The sequence below is a fragment of the Saccostrea echinata genome, unplaced genomic scaffold, assembly GCF_033153115.1.
Source record: "Saccostrea echinata isolate AGI-Se365-2 ecotype Australia unplaced genomic scaffold, CSIRO_AGI_Sech_v1 ptg000053l, whole genome shotgun sequence".
In the NCBI taxonomy this organism is placed as follows: domain Eukaryota; kingdom Metazoa; phylum Mollusca; class Bivalvia; order Ostreida; family Ostreidae; genus Saccostrea; species Saccostrea echinata.
The window spans coordinates 512,154-538,501 of NW_026889802.1; the positions used below are offsets into that span (position 1 = coordinate 512,154).

Below are 26,348 nucleotides of genomic sequence, written 5' to 3' on the forward strand. Positions count from 1 at the left end.
TAGAGACTAGTTCGAACAGCTCTACTTTCATTTTAACACTTCCGGTTTAAGTCCTTTTCCGGTGCTCGTACAACCATTCAACATGGTGGGACTTAATACCTTATTTTAAATCCCGTTAAATCTATTGGATCTAATATTTATAAACATTTTAAGGAACAAGAAATAAAATTTTAAAGTGATAGTGATTATATTCCCTTTATATTTTAACGTTTAGATGCATATTTGGATGTAAAACACCATTGAGATGTTTGTTTACATCTGCATAATTTGAGGTTTTTATGTGCAATCCTGCCGATTCTCTCAGCAAAATATGAAAAGAGGCAATATTTTATATAGCTCACCAAATATATACATTATTACTTATATAATTTCTGTTATTCTCACTTAGGACATAAGAATTAAAAATAAGGACCGTGATAGAACAACGGAAAGGGGGGTGTCTCTGGCTAGGAACCAAATTTAGTTTTATTTTGTAAACATGCATTTAATATGTTGGTTTTCTTTTAATATTTCAGAGTGAAGGGGCGGCCACCATCCGAACTAGAAAGTTCATGACAAATCGTTTGTTGTGCAGAAAGCAAATGGTAAAATTATGTTCCTTATCATTTCCATAAATCCGTAAATTTTTATTGTCAGTAAATTTTTAGTAAATTTGTGCATGCAATACATTCACAAAATAAAATTCACATTTTATACAAAAATATAGGTATCAATAAGAAATTAAAGTCAAGCAAAGGAATTTTAAAAATGACGTGCTGAACAAATGTTCTATCTAATCAATCGCATGTACGCTGATTGAAATAGCAGTGTTTGGATAAACAAACAAGTGACGAAGCACAAAAAAAATATTTTTACTTACCATTAATTTCAATAAAATTCTGTGAATTTGCAAATATTAGACATGTTAGAAATGTAACAAAAATACTTGTATAGCATTTTGACTCAAATTCGCAAAAATTATTTGAGGTAAAAATTTCCAGATTTACAGTAAGGGCTGCCATGAGCAATTTCAGTAGAATTAATAAATTTATCAGAAAATTCATAAATTTCACTTATAAAGCAAACTAATGCTGCAATTGATCACTGAATAGAAGCCTACTTGTAGCTGGAGTAGGTAAACCTACATTTGGAGAGATGGAGTGTGTCTGGCACTTTTTGAGTGAATGATGGTTAAGCATAATTGTATTATTAATTTTGAATGTAGACCATGCATAGTACGAAATGGTACCAAGACTGTTCAGTAAACCATTGATAATTTCATTTTTCATGGTTTAATTTTTTTTTCAGATTGTTGATGTACTGCATCCAGGCAAGGCCACAATTCCTAAAACAGAAGTTAGAGAAAAACTTGCCAAGATGTACAAAACTACCCCAGATACCATCTTCTGCTTTGGATTCAGGACGAAGTTTGGTGGAGGCAAAACTTCAGGCTTTGGATTAATATACGACAGCTTAGATTATGCGAAGAAGTTTGAACCAAAGTACAGATTACAAAGAGTAATTATTTAAACCATTTCTCTATAATATGAAAAAGACAGTTGTATTAATTTTATTATTCTTTCAAGTTTGCTGAAAAGGAGAGATGAAACTGATGAATAAATCTTATAGTTCTTTGAGAATAAATATTGAAAGGCAGTTTGTGCTTCAAACAACTTTCTATCTATATTTACGCAATTTGGCATCCAGTTCAAGTCACAAATTCCATTTTAGATTTACAGGAAAATATAGGTCAAGTGAGCTTTTCTGATCACCCGTTGTCCGTCGTCCACCTGTAAACTTTTCACATTTTCCACTTCTCAAGAACCACTGGACCAATTTTAACCAAACTTGGTACAAAGCATCCTTGGGTGAAGGGGAGTTTAAGTTTTTAAAATGAAGGGCCAAATCCCCTTCAAAGGGGAGATAATCAAGAAAAGACAAAAATAGGGTGGGGTCATTAAAAAACTTCTTCTCAAGAACCACTGGGCCAGAAAAGCTGAAACTGATGTGGAAGCATCATGGGGTAGTGTAGATTCTAAATTATTCAAATCATGACCCCTGGGGGTAGGGAGGGGCCACAATAGGGAATCCAAGTTTTACATTGTAGGGGTGAAACGATACACCTCCTTCACGTTTCGATACGTATTGTATAATTTTGTCTCGGTTCGGTTATTTTCGATACGATACATTTTGATAGAAGGAAACAAATTCAACGTTGTTTTATGCTTTCTTTTTGTTAATCTAGTCACATATTTTACGAATTTTATTTGCAAATTGACTAGAAAAAATTGATTAAAATTATTTGACTGTCAAAAATTATTTTACAAAATATCAATCATCAAAAATTTACGTTTTCTATACTTATTTATACTGAGTAATGTGTTTTACCTTATGCCAAACCCGACTGAATAGCGATCCCGACCGAAAAATGAACCGAACTGAAAATTAGAGATTTTGCACCGTGTATCAAACCGAGAAAAAATACCGCGGTGAATCGATACCGCGGTGAACCGTTTCACTCCTATTACATTGAAATATGTAGTAAAAATCTTTAAAAATCTTCTCAAGAACCACTGGGCCAGAAAGGCTGAAACTTATGTGGAAGCATCCTTGGGTAGTGTAGATTCTAAATTGATCAAATCATGACCCTTGGGAGTAGGACAGGGCCACAATAGGGAATCCAAGTTTTACATTGAAATATGTAGTAAAAATCTTTAAATATCTTGTTCTCAAGAACCACTAGGCCAGAAAGGCTGAAACTTATGTGGAAGCATCCTGGGGTAGAGTAGATTCTAAATTGTTCAAATCATGACCCAGGGGGGTAGGGCGGGGCCACAATAGGGAATCCATGTTTTACATTGAAATATGTAGTAAAAATCTTTAAAAATCTTCTTCTCAAGAACCACTGGGTCAGAAAAGCTGAAACTTAGGTAGAAGCATTCTGGGGTAGTGTAGATTCTAAATTGTTTGAATCATGACCACCGGGTGCAGGGCTCGACATTAACGCTTGTCCGGTACCAGTGAAAAAAAAAAAGGACAAGTGAATATTGCTTGGCACTTGTCCGATTGGACAAGTGCATTTTATTATAAAGAAGTCTTCAAATAATAAAAAGAACGACTGTTGAAAGTTCATAGGAGTTACGAAGGTTAGATTCCGTTTGATTTTGCTATTTTCATTTTGTGAACATTTATGTTGCTGTCAGGATAGAAAGTCTAGATAAAATTTTGTTTTTATGTGCTTGTTGTATTTATAGATATAGATAACATCACTAATCAATCACATGTAATGGACTTTATTTTAGTTTTCAAGTTGACAGTAGTGTATCTTTATTGAACAATTTTCGGACAAGTGAAGTTGAAGTTTGGACAAGTAAATGTCTTGGTCACTTGTCCGAATGGACAAGTAGGTAAAAAAGTTAATGTCGAGCCCTGGGGGGTAGGGCAGGGCCACAATAGGGAATCCAAGTTTTTTACATTGAAATATGCAGAAAAAATCTTTAAAAATCTTCTTCTCAAGAACCACTAGGCCAGAAAGGCTGAAACTTATTTGGAAGCATCCTGGGGTATTGTAGATTCTAATTGTTCAAATCATGACCCCTTGGGATAGGGCGGGGCCACAATAAGTACTACAAGGGGGGATCAGGTGAAAAACAGCAAGGCCAAAGTTACTCAGGTGAGCGTTGTGGCCCATGGGCCTTTTGTTCATATTTTGGTAATGTGGAGACCAATCTGGGGGAAAATATTCCACCCTCATTTTCCCAAAATTTTGTGCTCGATTTTCATTTCAGGTAGCCATTTCCTATGAATGTTGACATGGACACTTTGTCCATCAAAATGAAAATATTTTAAAAAGTCACTTCCTGTAATATCAAGCTGTTCAAAGATGGACTGTAAAAATATCCTGCTGTTTCTCTTTTTATAGCACGGCTTAGTTGAAATAAAGAAATCAGGCAGAAAACAAAGGAAAGAAAGGAAAAACAGGCAAAAGAAAGTCCGTGGTACAAAGAAGGCTAAAGTGGGAACAGGAAAGAAGGTAAGGTCTTGTTGACATCAGGTCTTCATTATTGGGTATTGTGATCTCATCCAGGGATTTATAGTGGTCTAAACACCAGAAATGTCACACAGAGATTAAAACTGGACACAATTTATGTCCAAGAAAAATCTTGTCCTGAAAACTATTCAGTAAATGTCTGTGACTGCAGAATAATCATTTTAAATTTCAGACCTATATATATGTATCAGTTCTTAAAACCAACATATGAAAGTGATCATGAATACGAAATAATACAGTTCACATGATGACACGATGTTTGAGATAATCATTATTGCAGAGTGAAGTGATCCGCAACTTCCTTGCTAAGGTGTATTATTTACTAGTAACTAGATAATGAGGAGTGATTCAGTCCTGATATAATAATATACAGTAAAAATCATTTGGTACAAACATGGATATATAGCAATTTACAGATATAGCAAAGTTTTTTGGAATTCCTGGTGAAATTCTTAACAATTACTTGTAAAATTCTACAGATATAACAAACTTTGATATAGCAAATTTAGCAAACTGATTTTGTGTCCCCTTGAGGTTAAAAATAAAATAATTTACATCTTATATAACAAATTTTCAAATATCTCAATTTATTTTTTAATGAAATGAAGTTATTTTGTAACTACATGTATTTATATAAAAAATTCAGTTCATCTGAAAACTTCTGACCTCCAAGGTAACTTTTGTATTTAATACTTCCCTGAATTATACATTTGGTAGTCATAAATGTACTTCAAGGTAAAAAAACTTTAATTGGGAATTTGCTATATACATGCATACTTTAACAAATTCATTGAACGGATATAATATAAATAAATTACAGATATAGCAAAGTTTGTAGGTCATTATTATTTTGTGAAAGACAAATGGTGCTAAAACTAATGAACATAAAGTAATGGTCATATAGAACAAATAAAAGCCTCATTAAGAGAACAATTCCTAGTGAAACATTTGAGTAATAAATATGTGCCTCACATCATGAACAGATGAATTGTAAAGTGTATTTGAGATGGTATTTACAATGTTGTTTACAGAAGTAAACCATGGTTCCACAGTACATGTAAAGGTTTGTGTGTGTGCCTGTGTGTTCCTGTTTTCTCCTTTACTACCTCTTTCTTCCCTCTCTAGTAATAGTTATAATGTATATTACTGGTATTAAAGCTAGGTCTTATTCTAGCTGCTTATTCAGCAGCTACATGTAGGTCAGGGAAGGAGAGGTTTTAAGAAGTCACATGTCTGGCACTCTCAATCTAAGTAAAATTACAAAAAAGTCACTTATTTTCATGGGCTCAAATTTTTGTGGTTTAAGGAAGAGAGATTGATTTGTTGGGATTTGATTTTGCAGTTGAAGATGTGAACATAATGCACGTGTTTGAAATTTTAGCATTTTATGCAAGAAATAAATTTGCAGAGTTGTTGAAATTTTTAATTTGGTCTGACAGAGTCAAAGGTTCTGTCAGACCAGAGGAAGTTTTGTCAAACCAGATATGCCCTTTACTATGTTCAGCAGTATTAGATCTCACAATTTTCTTCTCTTAGGATAGAGAGTCTTTAATTAGAAATACTAATAACATGATTTAATTATCTCTCTGCTTTAACATATTTGATCTACCACCTTCACCACATGGCCATCTCTGCTGTTTTTGTGACCTTCAGCTGGGCACCCGGGGTCCCCCATCCAGATGTTTTAAGAATTTGCATCACGCCAGATTTTTTTCAAATGGTCGTTTAAACTGACGTTTTCTTGTAAGTTATTGGTCCAGACAATTTTTTAACGAAATAGTGGACCTTGCTGACTGGACCGATGGTTTTCAACAACTCTGAAATTGAGGGTTTCTTCTTATCATAAAAACTGTGAAAATTTGCCCTCCATGAAAATATTTGACTTCACAGTAGATCTTTTCATGTGCTTACATAAATCACTGAACTAGGGTATGTAGCAATCTTCATGAGTGAGTTTGAATTTTAATAAAATGACATGGAGGTTGCTGAAAATTGTTCAAAAGTCTTCAAAAAATGATTTTAAAAAATGATCAGATTTTAAGCATTATATGAGCATTTATTCTATATATCTCACTTATTTTCCTGTAGTAGATTGATGGTTTATAATAGCAATCCTTTAAACTTACTAATAAACAGTACAAGGAACATTTTCCAAGAGTGCACCCTTCCCAAAGTGTGAAATTTCAATCTCTGCAGCACCAGTCAGTGTGTTCTTTATTCAATATACTGTGTGCACCAAAGTACATTTCTTTTCTTTTTAACCCCCCCCCCCAAAAAAAAAAAAAAATTGCATACATCTTTTAAATTAATGCCTTTTTTTAATATTTAACTGATGACTAACAGAGTGAGTGCAGCCAAGTTAAAATAATCATGATGATAATTATAATAAATGAGTGACTTTTACAAAGAAAGATATACTGTATTCTCCCTATACTCCCCCACCCCCTAAAGCGCCCCTGGAGTATTTTCTACTTGTCTGAGAATAAGCCCCCTTTTTATCAAGATATGGTCTCATCAAAGTTTTCCAAATCCACCAGACCATGCAAAATTGATTGAAAGTCGATGAAATTGACCATGCCATTGATCTGGGTGAGCAGAGCAAGTGATTGACACAATCTTGAATAATTTGTTTTACCCACAAAACTTTTTATGGATAGGGTTAGCACATAAACTTGAATCAGCTTTTGACACAATCAGTTCATTTAATTTCAACATGACTACCAAATAACTGCCCTCTTCTTGCAATTTTCTACTTGCTTTGGGCCCTTAATAGGGAGAATACGGTTAATGAAGAATTGTTTCGGAGTAACATTTCGTTTACTTTTTCAGTGTACATATTTTATAAAGTTTTTGACATCGAAAAGAAAAACTGATACATTTTTGAGTAACTACATGTTTCTCTTTTGGAGAAATGATTAAAAATTTGAGCTAGAGCTTCTTGATAGATCAATATGAAATTGGATTCTGACTTCTAGGAATGCTTCATTCGAGAGTTCAGTTTGTTATGTAGTTTTCATAAGGAGTGTTGTGTGAGATCTTTTCTAGCTTAATGAAGACTTTAATAAATATCAATAGTGGCCAACTTTTACTAAATTTCTCAATTTCCTCCATTTTAATACAGTGTGATTTTGCAAGTAAATTGTAAACTTTATTGCTTGATTTGTAATGTTAAAGAACCATCTGCATATTTATTCTTTGTGATGATAAACTGGCTAAGTAATGCTATAGAAATTTCCAAGCATTGTTGTCTTATTAAATTCTATATTATTTTGTATTTTCAGTAGTGAGCTGGTGGATGCAAGAAGCTGGACATTTGTTGTTATTTGTAAATAAACTTTGTCCAGGACTGGCCTTTGTTTATTTCTTGTACATTCAGAATCCTCAATATCTTGTATTAGCTGTGTTAGAATGGCTCATCCAAAAGTAACTAACATACAAGAGGAACAAGGAGTGATTATAGATTGGAGTTCTTTCAAGGTTCCTTCCTTCTCCTTATAACAGGTGGTAACTGCTTATGTAGTGAATATTTATCTTCCTGTTAATTATTGTAGCATACATTTTTCCATGTGAGAATAATTTATGCTATGTAGTTGCAGATTTTCCATCAAAATTTGTCACAGCATAAAGTACATTAAAGTACGTTAAATATATACAATGGGAATCCCAAGAAATTTGCATAATTTATACTTGGAGATTGAACAGAAATTGTGATTCTGTGGCATTATGACCTGTGGAAAAAATGTATGTTTACAGTAATATTAATCCTGCTTTGGTAGGTGTGTTAAATGACTTAAAATGATTTCAAACCTGTGAAAATGTCACAGGTCAAACGTATAAAAGTTCAATTTCTTATGAAGCAGATAAGACTTTTAGGAGTATACAAAAGCAGTTGGGCATCCACTTACAGGTCAAACAGGAGATTGATGTTTTATCAAGAATTATTTTGGACAAAAGAACAAGATGTGTTTTGCAAAAACTCTGATACCCCAATAAGGTAGCTCATGGCCAAGGTTTAAGTCTTTCAAATTCAAGTCAAACTCCAAGGTCAAGGTCAAAAATGTTGATACACAAAGACAGGTTTCATCACAAGGAATATACATGTTAAATATGAAAGCTCTAGCAATATCCATTCAGAAATTTTGGCCAAGGTTAAATTTTTTCGAAAGAGGGTTATACTCCAAGGTCAAAATGTAAAAAATCTCGGTACTCAAAGGAATTTCTTGTCACAGGGAAAGCATTTGTGAAATATGAAAGTCTTAGCACCAACTGTTCAAAAGCAATGGCCAGGGTTAAGAGTTTTTCTCAAAAGTAGGTCATACTCCAAGCTAAAGGTCATGAGGTCAGAAGCATTGGTGCTTAAGGAAAGGTCTTGTCACAAGAAATACATCTGTGAAATATGAAAGACCTAGTACCAAGTGTTCAAAAGAAATACCCAAAGTTTTAAAGTTTTTCAAAAGTAGGCCAAAGTCAGTGTCAAAAAGTCAAAATTTATTACAGGGTAGGTCTTGACAAAAGGAATACACATAAGAAATATGAAAGCCCTAGCACCAACCATTCAGAAGTTATGACCAAGGCTACAGTTTTTCAAAATTAGGTCAAAACTCCAAGGTTAAAAGGTAAAATATGTCAGTACCCAAGGGAAAGTGTTCTCACATGCAAGTAATACACTTGAAATGGGAAAGCCCTAACACTTACCGTTTAAAAGTTAGGGTCAAGGTTAAAGTTGGATAAAATTTTGCAAAAAGTAGGTCAAATGTCAAGGTCAAGAGGTCAGATATGTTGGTACCCAAAGAAAGGTCTTGTCACAACAAAAAGTTAAAAGCAAAAGTTATGAATTGAACCAAGGTCAATTGGGCAAGTTCAAGGTCCTAGTAATATCTTGCAATACTAAGAGTTTTATCAGAACTTGGTTTGAATCAAAGCAATTATGGATGCATGTCCATGAATCGAGAATCATTGGAAGCTCATACTTGATAAGAGGATGGCTTATGACTGAGGATTTCAATTCATGGTCTCTTGCATGAATATATGTCAGGGCATCTATTCACAAAAGAAAGAAAGATAAATCATAAAGGTATTTCGCATAAGTTTCAGCTTTTCTGGCCCAGTTGTTCTTGAGAAGATTTTTTAAGATTTTTCTTATATATTTCAACGTATAACTTGGATTCCCTATTGTGGCCTCGCCCTACCCCCGGGGGTCATGATTTTAACAATTTAGAATCTACACTATCCCAGAATGCTTCAACATAAGTTTCAGCTTTTTTGGCCCAGTGGTTCTCGAGAAGAAGATTTTTTAATGACTCCACCCTATTTTTGTCTTTTCTTGATTGTCTTCCCTTGTAAGGGGACTTGGCCCTTTATTTTAACAATTTAAATTCCCCTTCATCCAAGGATACTTTGTACCAAGTTTGGTTAAAATTGGCCCAGTTGTTCTTGAGAAGAAGTTGAAAATGTGAAAAGTTTACAGACGGACGGATGGACGGACAGCTAGATGGACGGACGGACGACGGGTGATCAGAAAAACTCACTTGAGCTTTCAGCTCAGGTGAGCTAAAAAGTTTATACAAGAAGTGCTAACTAGAGTGGGGGGTGGGGGGGTGTAATGTTTAAACAACTTGATACAAGTTTTCAGATAACTACAAAAAAGAAAAACTGGTACTAAATTTTGTTTTGAATAAGGTACAGCTGCTAATGACACAACAATTATTTTTCGACATATCCCATTTATTGTGACATCCATCACCTGCAGACATCTTCCGCATCATCAAGTGACATAGATCCAGGGTATCAAGATCAGCACATGAAAAATTTGTGGCCGACTTGATTCTTTGCATCAATATATTATCTTGTACTTGATCATGTGATCTAGTCTAAGCCAATCAGATAACTTGGAATGATAGAGAAAAATAATGAATTACATTACAGACTGACTGTTCACGGAAGCTCAGTCGGTAGAGCGCTCGCTCCGTGATCGGGAGGGCGTGAGTTCAGATCTCGACTGCGACTGACCTAAGTTGATAAAAAATGGGTAGCAACTGTTCCTTCGCCATGCGTTCAGCACTTTGAAGTGAAAGTTGCAGGTCCTTGAGACCTTAAAAACCGAGGCCCCTTGTCACAGCAGGCGTTGGCACGATAAAGATCCCTCACTGCTCAATGGCCGTAAGTGCCGAGTAAAGGTCAAAATTTGAAGCCCTTCATCGGTATCTGGTGACGTCACTCTATATATGAGTGAAAAATTCTCGAATGGGACATAAAACAATATACAATCAATCAATCATTACAGATTGATATGGCTATAGATCCATTTCTGCCCTTTCAGCCAAACACAAAACAATTACCAGTTTACATCATTTTATTGATAAAATTTTAAAATAAATACATTGACTTCCTATTCACATTGATACAATGTTAGAGTTTGTATTGCACACAAGGAATTAAAAACATTTAAGATCCACACATAGTCTATCAATCCAAGAAAAATATACTGTTAAAATTTGATGCACATAGTCTTTTAACTTCCTCTGAAAAATAAAATAAACCAACGAAAAATAAGCAGCCCAAATTATAATCAGTAAGAGTGAACACTGAATACTGTTTGGTTCTCACCATTTATTTCTATGAGGTTGGCATTCTTCTGATTAATGACCACAAAGAACTCCCTTTGGTCGGATTTCTTCCCCACCACCCAGTTGTCTGTAGAAGTCTTCACTATAATCTCACCGTCCTCTGGGCTACTACAATAAATATGTTATTAATGAACATGTTTAGAATAATACATGCATCAAATACTTAGCTGCTGTAGAAGATAACAAAAGCCTGAAGACTTTCATTGTATCCCTGTTAGCCAAACATGTTCTCTGATTTCTTGAGTTTTTATCAAACAAGAGGCCCATGGGCCACATCGCTCACCTAAGCACATTGGCTAGGAAAAAGCAAAAATCAGTCAAGTATTGAAAAGCTTACATGGGGGGGGGGGGGGGGGGGAAGACTTGAATTTTACACTACCTGAGGATGTTTCCATATCAATATAACAAAGTTTTTAAAGATTTTTCAAAAGATTTTTTTCCTAAATATTCATCTGTAAAAGTTTGATCCCCCTTTGTGGCCCTTCCCTGACCCCTGGAGTCATTATTTGAACAAACTTGAATCTACACTACCTGAGGATTCTTCCATATCAATATGACTAAACATGGCTTTTCTGTTCCTGAGAAGATTTTTTCCTATATATTCCTATGTAAAACTTTGATCCCCCATTGCGGCCCCACCCTACCCCCGGAGGTCATCATTTCAACAAATTTGAATTTACACTACCTGAGAATCTCCCCTTGAATGAGGATGTGGCCCTTCATTTGAAAAAAACTTGAATCCCCTTCACTCAAGGATGATTTTTGGCAAGTTTGGTTGAAATTGGCCCAGTGGTTCAGGATAAGAAGTCCAAAATGTGAAATTTTCAGACAGACGGACATACAGACAGATGGACTACAGACAAAATGTGACCAGTATTCACAAGTAAGGAACATGAAATCATGATTTTACTGTGATTGGTTCTAAATTACATGAACAGTAAGCATACTGAAACAAGCATGGCCCTGTAAATAATTTTCCCATTAAAGCTTGCAGTCAGCCTACAACTTCATATTCAAAATATTCTATCCTAATTTATGTGCATGTACACCTGAAATTCCACTGGTAGGAAAAGTCACCTAGAACAGGTCATTATGTATCATTTATCGATTTCAAAGTAACTCCTAGATCAACAAACTCATGGTGGTATAAAACATTTTACTGTGGTTTCATTAATATTCAAGGGCATCAATTTTCTAGGATTAAATGAAATTCACAGTTACAAGGATATGTAAATTCAAATTTTAAATTTGAATTGGATTCAAATTTCTTATTTCAGTGAAAATTTGAATTTGTGGACAACAATGGAATTCACGAAAACTAGTGCCCCACAAATATTAATGAAACCACAGTATCTGATTATGATCAAAAGATGATAAGCTAAACTAGTCAGCTACAACAGAAAGTTAAATACATTTAACCAATCATCAAAGGTCAAGTCCAAAATCAAACCAATATCGCAGCATATGAAAACATTTCATCCTGGTAATTTTTAATATACAAGTATGTACAAAATCATCCTCAAATGAAATAAAATTACATAAGTAATCAAATTTAAGTCTTGTTCAATGTTAACTCCAATGGCTATGTTTGAAACACTTTGATTTCCAGAGAAGGACATACTCAACCGAGATAAAAATTTACCAATTTCAAGGTCAATGATCAAGGTCATCTTCAATAGTTACTAGTCAGGTGCTAAATTCTAAGATTATTCTCTGCATAGCTAATTCAAAACTTAACTACTGTAAAACTAAAGACCAACAAAATAGATCAAACAGACAGACAGAAAGCCAATGTGTAGACAAGTTTTGTTTATGGATCCTGTCCCCAAATATGATGTCCCTTGTCATTAATTGTCTTGAAGTAGAAAATACCTGGACATGTCGGAGCTGATATCTGTCAGTAGTTTCAGTGTCTCTGGAGGAATACTGACACTGCCCGTCTTCCTCATGTCTGCGTGAACCGTAGTCTTCTGAGCCAAGTTCATGTGGTTGAAGTAGATAAATCGATACGCTGAATCAGCCCTATCAAAAAATGAAGGAGATAAAGGTGCCTGAAGTAAATCAAGTAAACTATCAAATAAGCCCTCTTAAGAAAGACTGGAAGAAAGGAAATTTAACAACATCAATTGGTACGTGAAATGTCTCAATAATTGAGCAGCACTATAGATTTTTTTAAGGGATTTTAAATGGGTCTCACCCTGAATTTGCTCTCTTAGAAAACTGCTCCCCAATGTCTGAAGCCAGCTGTGACAGCCGTGAACCAAGGAAACTGTCCAATTTATGACAAAGATCAAAACTGACTTTAGTGGAGCCTGGAAAAAAATTATTGATATCAATAGCATACTTTTCAGGATGTGCTGTAGATGATTTTCAGAGGTACCACTAGTAAGCAGTCTTGTTAAAATCCACTCACCCTGAAGGAACATACAGACACTGGCATTATGAGCCCTATATACCAGGAGATAACATTCTTCATTGGGAGACTCTGTGTTGATGTACACTCTAGGAATTTTACCCAAATTTTTCTCATCCTGTATATCAGGTGGTCCAGTTACAAACCTACATGATTCAAAAGTAGCTGTGTAAGAGCAAGCCATGTCCAGCAATTTATGATCTGTGAACTATAAGAAAACAAGACGATCAGATGTGCTTACTTCCCATAATGCACATCTCCCATGGCTGAGGAGTTCCTAGAGGGGGAAGCTGAAGTTGTTGATTGGAGTTCTTGGTCTTGGTAGGACGGAAAAAGACTACTGATCAGGTATTTATAGATAATTCTCATGTCTTCCTGCTCTAACCCACTCCTACAAAGAAAGCCCCTGCATGTATCACACACATATATAGCTCTACATTAGTGTGGTTAGTTGGTACAAGCAATACAATCTTGAAAATTTCTTTAAGTTGAGCAAAATGTGGGAGTAATAAATCAGCATATAAGTCTGTAACACAAACATACATATACCTTGAACTTCTAAAGAAATATATAATATGTTTACAATACAAATTTTAATCCTTTGATCCCAACCTACCATACTAGTTGGTCATTATACAGGAATGCTGTGTATTTAATACAGGTAAAGGAAGCCTCTAAGAGGTTGATGAAACACTGAACATGAAGATAAGTATTCTTGTCCAGTGGCATAAAGTGGATCCCAGAAAAAATGTCAAGGATGTCACTGTGTGGCAGTCGCAGGGTCTGCAAGTACTGAAAGAAAAATTCCAATTATACAGTAAAACTTTCAAGCTTACAGGGCATTGTACATGATAAGCTAACTGTTTATCAATCAAAGTATATTGAAGCTTTATTTTTTTCTGTAAACATTTAAAGATGAAATAAATAAATCTCATGGCTAGTAAATATATGCTTACTCTAACATAGAAATGTTCCAGTCTTTGCTGCAAAACTTTGACATTATTTCCTGTTCTGTCTAATATGTAGGCAAATGTACCATTAAATAGCTGTAACAATAAAGATATTTATATAATGTTCTCTATATAAATCTTACAATTTGTTATTCTTCTTCTTAAACAATGATATTGTGAAAATTAACCTGAAATTTTGGTCTGACATATCAAACAGCGGTAGAGATTGTAGAATTAAAATATTCTAGATACAAAATCTGGATTTATAAGAGTCATTTTTGTCGATTAATGATTAATTAACCCTAATAGAGAAAGAATAAGTTCTGATTTGAAGTTTTCAGTAGGTACAATGTTTATCACAGTAAAATTATTATATGTACAGTTCTCTCCTGTTTTATTGGTATTCAAGCACAAGTCCATAATTATTATACAGTAGTACAGATTGCATCTGACCTTTGATAATACTGTTTAGCTTAACTCTACCCTGAATCACTCCAAGCCTGCTACAGGCTAACCTTATAAAAGTTTATAAATGTGTTATATATCTCTCTCTACAATTACATATAAAACCTTATATTATATAGTTGATATGGTTGATTGCTATTAGATAAATTCTGATTACCAATTTACCGCAATGCTCAGAGGCCTGTTGAAGAAAAGCTATAGTTACCTGGAACATTCTATAGGCTTGTTGTAGGATAGCTTCATAAACAGGGTCCTGAACATCTTCCTCGTGATACTCATACACAGGCTGACCATCCTTTGTTTTCTCAGTGAAGGGTACACTTACAGTCTGTGGAATTGTAAGATTAATTTTTAAATACAGTCAAACCTCTTTATCTCCCAGAAAAAATTTGACATACCCGAAGATTCGAGATATCGAAGGTAAAATGCTTTAAGAATAAGCAGTTGGGACTTCCAAATCACTTTGACATATCCATGGTATTTGAGATATCAGTGTTTGAGATACCGAAGTTCAATTGTAATTCATCAAAACATCAGTTGAAAAATAAGTTCGAACATCCCTTCAAAAGTACAGTTAAACTTTGGTATCTTGAACATCTATATCTCAAATACCATGGATATCTCATTGTCCAATCAAATTTCTTAAGTAAATTTCTTTACAGCAATCTGTTCCAACTTGGATAGAACTGAAGAACTAACCATGATCATCCAGAAGTCTTTTTCTGGTTCTAGGAAAAGCTGCCTTCGTTTGGTTGTATGGAGACTTTGACATGGTTTATCAGAAAATGTTCTGTTAAAAAAATACAAAAAGGAAAAAATTCTCAGAGTTGCAACTTTTGACCTAAGAATAAATTTAAAATAAATAATCCAACTTTCAAAGAAAATTACGACTGTATAACTTACTCTGCAAATCTTACTATTGCCTCACATAGACCTATGTGTTTTATCTGACTGTCTATATCTGTGTCTTTTGGATGAAAGAACACTATCTTCTTGTGCTCCTAAATAATAAAAATTAATAGCATCAGAGTTTGAACATTCATTTCATATGCAACTTTGCAGCTATGATAAGGTTGTCCGAAGCTTTAAAATACATTTAAAACACACCATTTCATTTCAAGCTAGGTTTTATTTCAATTTGTAAACTAGATATGTAAGTACAGCCAGTTTGCAAAAAGAGTTTTATTAGGTATGTAAAAATGCATTTTTGTGAAGTCACATGACTGTTGATCATGTGATGCACAATTTTATTTTTTGGTGTTTTCCCTTTATTTCAAAGTAAAGGGTTAGAGATCGATTCTAAACAGGCTTTGGGTTGAGGATTATGACAAATTTCTGTGGACCTTGCAACAAATACATTTTGATTTTTTTTATTTCAAAGTGGCATTTTCCAATTGAAGCGGTCAATTTGGTCGGTAGCCGGTTCTTCGGGAACACACTGATTTTTTCCTAAAGGTTGCACAAAAATCATATTGGCACAAGTGACAAACATAACTGTTGTGTCCTTTTTGCTACATATATCAATTAATCTTATTGCAATCCTCAGGGAAGTCTGAATTTTACTTGTATGGTAAATATTTCATGAAAATTTCAACTTTCACCCACATCTGAGGGTATTTTCCCCTCTTCGTCACAATTTACACAAAAAATGATATAAACATACAATTCCCTAGCAAATTTCAATTGGAGAACATACCCCTTTTAAAGATTCATACTTTTATCCTAATTAATGACTTTAACCAGTCAATTCTATACACAATTCATAAATTCTTACTCTTATCTAAACATGTGCATAAGAGGGAACATTTAACATGTTTAACATTCTAGATTTTATTATTATTTAAATATGCTGCATATCAGACAAGAGAAAGAAATAACTGTATTTTAATTCCAAATATTCACCATCATAACAGCACATTTATAATAAGCTTATGACCAGGGATGGGGTAATCGTAATCGAGTAATCGTAATCGATTGTAATGATTACTTTTTTTCAAGTAATCGACAGTAATCTGTAATCGAAGAGATTTTCGATTACTTGTAATCGTAATTTAATCGATTACAGCTAAAATTTTCAATGTAATTATAATTACTTTTTCGATTACTTTCGATTATTTTATACATAAATGGATGTTATTTTGGAGAATTATTTCCAGTCAGTCACACATAAATATCAAATATAAACCACCTAGTGTAATGTTTGTATTTCCTAACTTTTATTATCATAAGTTTAATAATGTTCTCAATAAAGTTTGCATTACAGACCTTCTGGTCTAGTATTAAATAATTCAGAAGTGTATTTCAACCATTTATTAATAAAATATACAGATTTTCGTGTGCATTTTGCATTTGACCCACTGTCCTCTTGCTGCATGTCCTTTTTAATGTTTCAGATGTTGAAAAACTTTGTCTTGTAATAGAAAATTGTAAATAGCAAAAACAGATTTAAGTGCTATATTATATATAAATAATTTGGTAAATAAACTACATTGTACTTGAAAAAGAAGAAGATGGAAAGACTTATTCATATCTGAAAATGTTTAAACAAATTCAAACTTGTGTTTTAGTAACTTTAAAATTTGCAAAATCATTCTCATGTTTTCATTCAAAATTGTAAGGTTTCTTTTGTATCAGTGAGGGGTTATAAGTGTCTGTAAGAGAGGGAGTGAGTGTCACTGTGTTTGCTTATCTTCGCTAATTAATTGACTGAGACATCAATGATTTGCAGATAATGAGGTGTAAACTGTGAACTACCTAGTGTTTAACTTTCATTCCATGGAAGACAAACAATATCATTAAAACAATTAATAGCTCTCAAAACACTTATTTCAATACAGAATGAGATTGTGGTATTAGTTTGATTATTAAAAGACCCATTTAATTTATATGTTTATTACTAAGAGTTCTAATTTACTTGTTGTTTTTTTTTTAAAGACACGTACAGGAATGTTTAATGTGTACTGTCAACATACGGGCAGCCAAAATACTTCTAATGAAGTAATTCACAATACAGTATTAAATAATTTTTGCAAAAAGTCAATAAATATGGAGGTTCAGATCCAAGGTTGAAAGGATTCATAATTAATTCCTTGGCATATTTTATTGTAGGAGTCATGTCTCCACTTTCCATGGTAGAGAATCCCTCATTTGGTCATTTCAATTCAATTCACTTTATTGACAATTACCATGTCAGGATACAGTCATGAACAATAATAACATAAAACAAATTAACAGGATTAATACACACATACAGTGAGAATTAATACACACATTTAGTGAGAATGTTAGCCAGAATAAAACCTTAAAAGAATCTGCTCTGAAACTGCAGGAACACATTCAAACTTCAGTGGATAACATCAACATTTACCATTTAAATATTGCTTTGATATCTGAAGGGATAAAAACTTGGAGGTAATCGATTATTAATCGATTACATCTTACAAAGTAATCGATTACAATCAATTACAGGACTAAAATGAGTGTAATCGATTAATAATCGATTACACAAAATTCCTCTAAGTAATCGATTATTAATCGATTACATTTTTCAGTAATCATGCCCATCCCTGCTTATGACATTAATTAATCAAGACAAATGAATTTATCATTAACGTAAAAATGTTCTACATGCAACATGAAAGGATTGTTAAAGTTGATATCTACAATCGGAGTAATTTTCTTTATGAAATTCATTGGATGAAACCTTGTCACTGCATGGTAGAATACAACGTAGGAACTATATGCATTTTCAACACTCTAGGAACACTAATTAAAAATGTATATTTTTGGCTCAATTTAATTAAAAACAATTTCCCTATTATCATAAAAAAAAATTGTAGAATTAAAATAAATTTGTCATTTTTTTCCCTCGTAATATTCATTTGCATTTTTTAACTTTCCATGTCATAATGGCTCTTATGTCTTTTAAGCAAACCAGTTCTAAATTCATAATAAAGATCAACAAAATTAAGGATTATGAAGAGAGAAGATTAGAGAATGTAAATATTAGCATTGAATTCTTATTTTTGGATGACATCTAAAAATAAGAATTCAGTGCTTAAATAATTTTGGCATAATGATGCAGTGCCATGATGTCATATGCTATTATGACATCATATCTAGGTAGTTTAGGGAAGTTAATACAATTTGTGCACTGAAATATTTTACAGATATTCTTGATCTCGCAAGAAACAATAGTCAGGTAATCATTTTGAGAGAAGAGTTTTCCAAAAATAATAATCTTTTAATTTTTAAGGATAGCTAAGAAAATTAGACCTCTCCTTCCCTGGGTCCATAAGTGGGGTTGAAGACACAAAAGTTGACCAAAGATATGCCACCCTTGGTTCCCATTCCTATGGAACTTGTGGCTACATCACTTTAAGGTGTACGTATAAATTCCTCTATGTTTTGGTTCCTTGATGCAGGTTCATCATCATGATTTTATGAGAGTTATTAATTTCATAGCATGTTATATAATTCTCCAATAAACCAGTATGAAAGAAACCTGAAAAAAAAACAAACAAACTGAGAATACATGTCATTGTACATACCGGGTATATACAAGTTGGTGATTCATGTTAGAGAATATTTTCTATGTATTGAGAAAACAAATGTCTTTAAATGCACAAAAAATATTCTATGAGAAGTATATTTTAATAAATAATTGTAACTGAACCACACACACTTGAAGTCATAATTTTTCTTGTCACATTTAGTGAAACAAACAAAGGTTAAAAGTCAAGGTTAATGTTCATATTGAAGAAGGTATAACACATCTATCAAGGTATTAATAAATGGAAAATACTGACATTCAGCTTGCCAAACAGCAAAGAAGAACATAACAAACATGTTAATTTTAAATTCTGAGACATGCTTCTGTTTGCTTCTGACGTCAGTACAAAATTTTTAGTCTCGACAAATCTCCCTGAGATTAGGAGTACTCCAAACAAAAATAATTTTGATAATTGCCCTGTATTCTTGAAGTCACTTTGAAAAACAAACTAAGAAGGTATTTCTTACAAATCGACAGCTGTATGCCTGCAATATTGCAAAGATATTCTTTTTTCCTGTATTCCTAACATACTCTGGTAGCTTTAGGGGTAGAATTTCCAGTACTATACAAACATTCAGAATGTAGTTTTGCATGCACTAATATATACATTTTTTTTTTGTTTTTTTTAAACATGATCTGTATCCTGTTTGACATAATTTAATGTCATACTTTGTTACTGTTTACATAATATATATCATACAAGGAGCAGATAGATATCAGAAAAGGACAACTAAGATCTCATTTAGTGTATAAAAAAAAAGAATAAACATACTGGCTTTTGCATATAACACGTTTTTTCTCGGCCCAACACTAAACTTGAACTCTGGTCCACATAAACCGGAAGTGATAATTCTTACTTTCGGTTTCATGAAAAGTAACTTGTACTACGAAGTATTCGTACTACGGAAGCGTATCAGGGCCGCAGCAGTATCTTTTTTTAATTTGTTTAAACAACTTATCAATTTGTTAAAACAAATTAGTAATTTGTTATAACAAATTAGTAATTTGTTATAACAAATTAGTAATTTGTTATAACAAATTAATAATTTGATATAACAAATTAGTAATTTGTTTTAACAGATTAATAATTTGTTATAAAAAATTATCAATTTGATATAACAAATTATCAATTTGTTATAACAAATTAATAATTTGATATAAAGATTAGTAATTTGTTTTAACAAATTAATTATTTGATATAACAAATTATTAATTTGATATAACAGATTAGTAACTTGTTATAACAAATTACTAATTTGTTATAACAAATTATTAATTTGTTATAACAGATTAGTAATTTGTTATAACAAATTAGTAATTTGTTTTAACAAAGTACTATTTTTGATAAAGTGAAGGTGTATAGTGATCTATGGAAGCCAGTTCAGATCAGAAATCTTATCATAAGTTAGATTTTTTAAAACAAAAAAAAATTAAGCTCTGCAGCTACAGTTTTTGGCTAATATGTTAAACTGGATTTACATCTTTTTAGCACTTAGAGTTTTCACTGTCAAACATTATTGTTATAAAGATACAATGTATCAAATTCTTTGGTTCCTAATTGCTTATTCTTAGGAGCTCTAATTGAATTTTGTCCTCCCCCCCCCCTCGATTCATTATATACATGCACCAAATGATGATCTACTTTACGTACTGCTTTTCAATTTTTAAATGTACCATTAATTTTATGCATGTATGTACTTAGACAAATGGAGAGAGTATTATAGGCATTTATGCCTACTGTTCAATCCAGTTTATGTATAATGAATAAAATATATTTTAAAATAAACCACCGTTCCTAATGCAAAAAACCTGAATCTGCTCCTCTGGTGAACCTCCTTGGCCCCAATTTACGCTGGGGGCAATAAAGGCAACATTGACAAAAATGAATTTGTAGATAAATTATCACAGAAAAAATGATAAACACTCTGTAATAACCTTCTCTGAAAACGAAAATAAACAGTATTCTTGAGTGGGTAGTACTTGCTAAAATTTGGAATCAGATACCTTGTGTTATTTTGTAATTTTTATAATCAAAGTACGTGCCTTTTAGAAAAAGCCGTTAAAGTCCAACTAAAGCCTTCATAACTTATTATTGGCTGAAAACTTTGACAGTTATTTCTTCAAATACATTTGTAATTTGTATCCTGGTTGCCTCATATGGGACTACTCATATATTTTACAAGAAATCGTTAAGCAATATAATTTGTTATGACAATACACACAAAATATTACACGTGTAAAGAAGAAAAAATTAGGTCATTTCCCCTTTTGACCCCTTTGTTGACTTTGGAAAAAAAAGTGTTAATTTGAATGGACGACGTTGTAATCATATTTAGTTGTCCAGAACTTCGAATTTTTCTCAGTATGAAGGATCCAACATTCTGTATTTCCTGTACATAATCTCTGGGATGCAGCTATTCTTTCATGCAGCTTTTCTTTTAATTGTCTACCAGAGACATTTATTCCAAGAAACATACTCAAAAAAAGAACCCCAAAAAAGCAACAACAACAAAACAAAACAAAATCAAATTAAAAAAAAAAAACTTCAATTTCGGTAAGAATAAAACCAAAAATAAAGTGCTTTAATCTAAGTTGCTAATTGATCTAAATCCATATTAATATATTGATCAAAAGCTCTCCAAAGCTTATGCTTTACGTTTACATAAAACCGAATTAAATAAGATTTCTGATCTGATCTGGCTTCCGTAGATCTGTATACACCTTCATATTTTGTCAAAAATAGTAATTTGTTAAATCAAATTACTAATTTGTTATAACAAATTACTAATTTGTTATATCAAATTGATAATTTGTTATATCAAATTATTAATTTGTTATAACAAATTACTAATCTGTTATAACAAATTAGTAATCTGTTATAAAAATTAGTAAATTGTTTTAACAAATTGATAATTTGTTATAACAAATTGATAATTTGTTATAACAAATTGATAAATTGTTAAAACAAATTAATAAAAGATACTGCTGCGGCCCTAATACGCTTCCGTACCCCTTTTTTTTTTCAAACGGAATTACGAAAAGTTATCCAACCAATTTTTTTTTTTGGATATTTCAAAAAACTTTAATATGAATTTATTATCATATATGCTTTTTTATGCCCCGCCATGAATATGGCCGGGGCATATAGTGTTTGTCATGTCCGTCTTCAATCCTTCCGTCCTTCTGTCCTTCCGTCACACTTTGCGTTTAGCTCTGTTCAAAGCTCAGTTTCAAAGAAACTATCCAAGATATTTTTATCAAACTTCATATGCTAATAGATATTGATGAGAGCTTTGCAACTGCATCAACATTTTTTTTACCTTGACCTTTCCTTTGACCTTGACCTCCCTTTTCTTAAATTAGTGTTTAGCTCAGTTTTAAAGATACCATTCAAGATAGTGTAATCAAACGTCATATGTTGATACATACTGATGTAAGCTATTCAACTGCATCAACATTTTTTGACCTTGACCTTTCTTTTGACCTTGACCTCACTTTTCTTAAATTAGTGTTTAGCTCAGTTTTAATGAAAGCATTCAAGATATTTTTAACAAACTTCATATGCTGATACATACTGATGAGAGCTATTCAACTGCATCAATATTTTTTACCTTGACCTTTCCTTTGACCTTGACCTCCCTTTTCTTAAATTAGTGTTTAGCTCAGTTTTAAAGATACCATTCAAGATAGTGTAATCAAACGTCATATGTTGATACATACTGATGTAAGCTATTCAACTGCATCAACATTTTTTGACCTTGACCTTTCTTTTGACCTTGACCTCACTTTTCTTAAATTAGTGTTTAGCTCAGTTTTAATGAAAGCATTCAAGATATTTTTAACAAACTTCATATGCTGATACATACTGATGAGAGCTATTCAACTGCATCAATATTTTTTACCTTGACCTTTCCTTTGACCTTGACCTCACTTTTCTTAAATAAGTTTTTAGCCCAGTTTTAAAGATACTATTCAAGATAGTGTTATCAAACTTCATATGCTGATACATACTGATGAGAGCTATTCAACTGCATCAACATTTTTTTTTATCTTGACCTTTCCTTTGACCTTGACCTCACTTTTCTCAATTTGTGTTAAAATAGTTGCATTACTAAAATATCCTCGGCGGGGCATTCATATCCTATGGACATATTTCTAGTTTTAATTGTTTGTATACAGAGACAAAGAACTATATGCGGTAAAAGCCATATTTCTGCCCTCATAAAAGGCAAATTTTGAAAATCTCTAGAAATGTACATATATTGTTTGAAAATGACAAATTCTGGAAGCAGATTAACATCAAGACTTGTTTCTATGACGTCACAAACTATTTGAATTTTCCGTGATCAATTAAATTGTGTTTCAGGAAACGCTATGCACATGCCATATGGGATAGTACAGACTTTCCTCTCAAATGTCATAATTAAAATACTAAGCATTCTGTATATTGGCATTATGAACTATTTTGATAAGTAGGTCAAAGGTTAGGTCGAAATGTCACGACATCAGTTACCATAGCATTTCACAAAAACAATAGTGCCAGGCAATTACACATGACCAAAATATCAAATCCATATCGCTGATAGTTCTCAAGATATAAGTTGTGACAGATGATGGATAGACAGACAGATGCCAGCGCTAGGTAAAGTGTGTGTGTGTGTGTGGGGGGGGGGGGGCTCTGAAGGTGACACAAAAAGTTATTAATATCTGAAAAACATCAATGATATAGATGTATGCCTACCTCTTTGATTATAAACATGCACCTATTAATGATTTTGTATTTCTATTTGTGGTGCCTGCAGAGCAGAGCAACACTTAAGGATCACTTTACATGGTATCTGTTTGTCTAGATGTCTGTCTGTCTGTCTGTCAATATCTTAAAGAGAACTGTCTAGAGGTATGGATAATATTTTGCAAATATAAATATATTGCTTAGCCCTTTGGCTTTTGTAAAATACCTGGTATCATGGTTACCAACCTTGTGACCCTTGAACTTGACCTTTGACCTACTTTTCAAAATAGTTCAATATGCCAATATATAGCATATTTTTGACAACTAAGAGGTAAGTCATCTATGCTATTTAGCAAGTGCACTGTTTGCCATGAAACATAAAAAAAATTCCAGCTTTACAGTCCATTTGACCTTGACCTGTGACTTACTTTGCAAAACAAAACAATGCCCCACAGTTGATTAAACTTGTGTCTTTTGAATTTTGAGAGGCAGGGTTTTGATAATTAGCATTTATATTGCATGTTTATGAGCTCATGACACTGTATTTTAAAACTGTATGGTATATAGTTACCACACATTCAGAAATTTATAGTACTGTGAAAACACATCTGGGTTGATATACCAAAAAGATTGTTGTAGACTGACAATTGCAGTATAGTTAACTAAAGTAAACTATATGTATAATTAACTGTAGTTTACTATAGTTTTTTTTGTTAGATTAACATAGACTGAAATCTCTTTTAGAGGAAGAAATTGGATTAAACACACATTAATTAACTAAAAATCAAATTCATTATTCATTTTAGGTTTCAAGATTTGACAATCGTATTTCTATTTGATTGTCGGATTTTATATGATAAATCTTATTCTATCTACAGGTCTTATTACCTGTGGATGTTTTTTATTTCTTTTCAGGCAAATGCCTAACTTAGTAGCATATCAATAACTCACCAACTTTAAATTTATATAATCTTTAATGATGCTACAAAGCAGGCGACATATGCATTCCTTGGAACACTCTACTTTTGTCACAGTTATACCTTTTGATGATTTTAAATATTTCCAACCACCATCATACTAGGGTTATAATGATAGGCAAATTAATTGCATCACATCAAGACTTTTCTACTTGCATCATGATATCAGATATTTAAGTGAAGTCCTAGATTTAGACCTAGATATACGCTTTGAACTCCAGTTGATGCAGTGAGGTTTTTTTTTTCAGTGTCAATGCCTGTCATTACATGTATACATGGTTTTGGTTTTTAAGGTCTCATTCAGAAGACCATTGACTCCTGCTTGTTAATCAATTCCAAGAGATTGCTAATGGAACAGTCACCACCTGTACACATATACTTCTAGTTTCTAATGAATGATTTTACATTGATACACTTCGTCCACATGGCGCAGTGGTTAGAGGGACGTGGGGACCGGTCCTTCGGATGAGACCGTATAAACCGGGGTCCAGTGTCGCAGTAGGTGCTGGCACGAAAAAGATTCCTCACTGCTCAATGGCCCTGAGTGCTGAGTATAGGTCAAAATTTGCAGCCCTCCACCAGCAAGTGGTGGTGTCTCCATATGAGTGAAAGATTATCGAGAGGGACGTTAAACCACAAACAAACATTGATACACACACTGTGGCTTAGTAAGGACAACATCCACCACATGTGCTAAAGATAATTATAATGTATTAGAGTAAGTTAACTCTTGTCATTTCTGATCAAATTAAAATATATAAGATATCAAATATATATATATATATATATATATATATATATATATATATATATATATATATATATATATATATATATATATATATATATAGTGTTACACAGCAGAGAGAAGTTACACGTAAATCTTGAAAATCCTCTAAATTGATAGCAGTCAATGTTTTGTTGCTTTTATGAAACAATATGAAATATCAGAATGCAATGCTGAACCTTTACATCTCTCTTTCCATCAACTCTTTTCATCTCCATTTATAGTGCTACAATAGTGCTACACATACATAGGGATCAACATATTGCTCCCACATTACACCAAGCCTTTAAAATAGTTCATATACTTAAGATGACCTTGAGCTACGGTGACAGGTCGGTCAGTAAAAGCCAAGGTCATAGGGTTCAAAGTGTACATTCCTGTCAGGAACATTACTTTGTAATGCTGGGATTATAACACAATATCTTGATCCTTGATGTAGATGAAATTTTTGACATGTTGAAATTTCTAAAGCAATGCCATTAAGACATGGAATGGTCACAGATTTGAAAACAAAACTATTTTTGGGACTACAACTTTGCAATACTAATACTTCCATGATAAATTCAAACAATTAAAATTTGCTTATGACCAAAGGGCTTCATCTTTACCCTTAACCAAGATCAAAGAAAAAAAAATTGATATTTTAGAGGATGAAGTTCCTTCTATACATTAAAAAGAACCAATTTTTAAATGTTCCTTAATAAAGATGGAGGAAAGGTGTAGGACAGCTAAATTTTATTTTTGTTTCTTTTCAATACAAGAATTGAACAATTCACTCTATACAATTTTTTATATAGATAAAAAAAAAACACCATG

The 26,348-nt window shown here is 32.8% G+C and overlaps 2 protein-coding genes across 5 annotated transcripts; one reads left to right on the plus strand and one right to left on the minus strand.

Annotated features, from left to right (window-relative positions):
• The first annotated feature begins 23 nt into the window (after positions 1 to 23).
• LOC133204498 (small ribosomal subunit protein eS24-like) lies at positions 24 to 7,376 on the plus strand. 3 transcript variants are annotated; one of them, XM_061340243.1, is made up of 6 exons: positions 24 to 85; positions 516 to 584; positions 1,288 to 1,497; positions 3,902 to 4,012; positions 5,062 to 5,093; positions 7,312 to 7,376. In XM_061340243.1, exons 1-5 carry the CDS (start codon positions 83 to 85, stop codon positions 5,065 to 5,067), a joined length of 399 nt encoding a protein of 132 aa, XP_061196227.1. In that variant the 5' UTR covers positions 24 to 82; the 3' UTR covers positions 5,068 to 5,093; positions 7,312 to 7,376. The 3 variants fall into 3 exon arrangements, with proteins under 3 accessions (XP_061196227.1, XP_061196228.1, XP_061196229.1); XM_061340244.1 differs by having other exon boundaries at positions 5,062 to 5,081; XM_061340245.1 differs by lacking the exon at positions 5,062 to 5,093.
• Positions 7,377 to 10,364: 2,988 nt separating this feature from the next.
• Positions 10,365 to 18,988, minus strand: LOC133204500 (vacuolar fusion protein CCZ1 homolog). Of its 2 annotated transcripts, none has more exons than XM_061340248.1 (12): positions 18,760 to 18,988; positions 15,388 to 15,485; positions 15,184 to 15,274; positions 14,690 to 14,812; positions 14,026 to 14,115; positions 13,686 to 13,861; positions 13,311 to 13,460; positions 13,070 to 13,215; positions 12,854 to 12,968; positions 12,529 to 12,678; positions 10,637 to 10,761; positions 10,365 to 10,551 (listed from the first exon to the last, which is right to left on the minus strand). In XM_061340248.1, exons 1-12 carry the CDS (start codon positions 18,832 to 18,834, stop codon positions 10,496 to 10,498), a joined length of 1,395 nt encoding a protein of 464 aa, XP_061196232.1. In that variant the 5' UTR covers positions 18,835 to 18,988; the 3' UTR covers positions 10,365 to 10,495. The 2 variants fall into 2 exon arrangements, with proteins under 2 accessions (XP_061196232.1, XP_061196231.1); XM_061340247.1 differs by having other exon boundaries at positions 10,637 to 10,764.
• Between the last annotated feature and the right edge of the window lie 7,360 nt (positions 18,989 to 26,348).

Bases quoted from the DNA above. Each gene is read 5' to 3' on its own strand.
- LOC133204498 (XM_061340243.1), top strand. The intron at 585-1,287 runs GTAAAATTATGT...TTTTTTTTTCAG, and splicing joins TGTTGTGCAGAAAGCAAATG to ATTGTTGATGTACTGCATCC. The intron at 1,498-3,901 runs GTAATTATTTAA...CTCTTTTTATAG, and splicing joins CAAAGTACAGATTACAAAGA to CACGGCTTAGTTGAAATAAA.
- LOC133204500 (XM_061340247.1), bottom strand. From the start codon at position 18,834: ATGGGAACCAAGGGTGGCATATCTTTGGTCAACTTTTGTGTCTTCAAC. The intron at 14,813-15,183 runs GTTAGTTCTTCA...ACAATTCCACAG, and splicing joins AAGACTTCTGGATGATCATG to ACTGTAAGTGTACCCTTCAC. The intron at 13,216-13,310 runs GTAAGCACATCT...TGAATCATGTAG, and splicing joins GGAGATGTGCATTATGGGAA to GTTTGTAACTGGACCACCTG.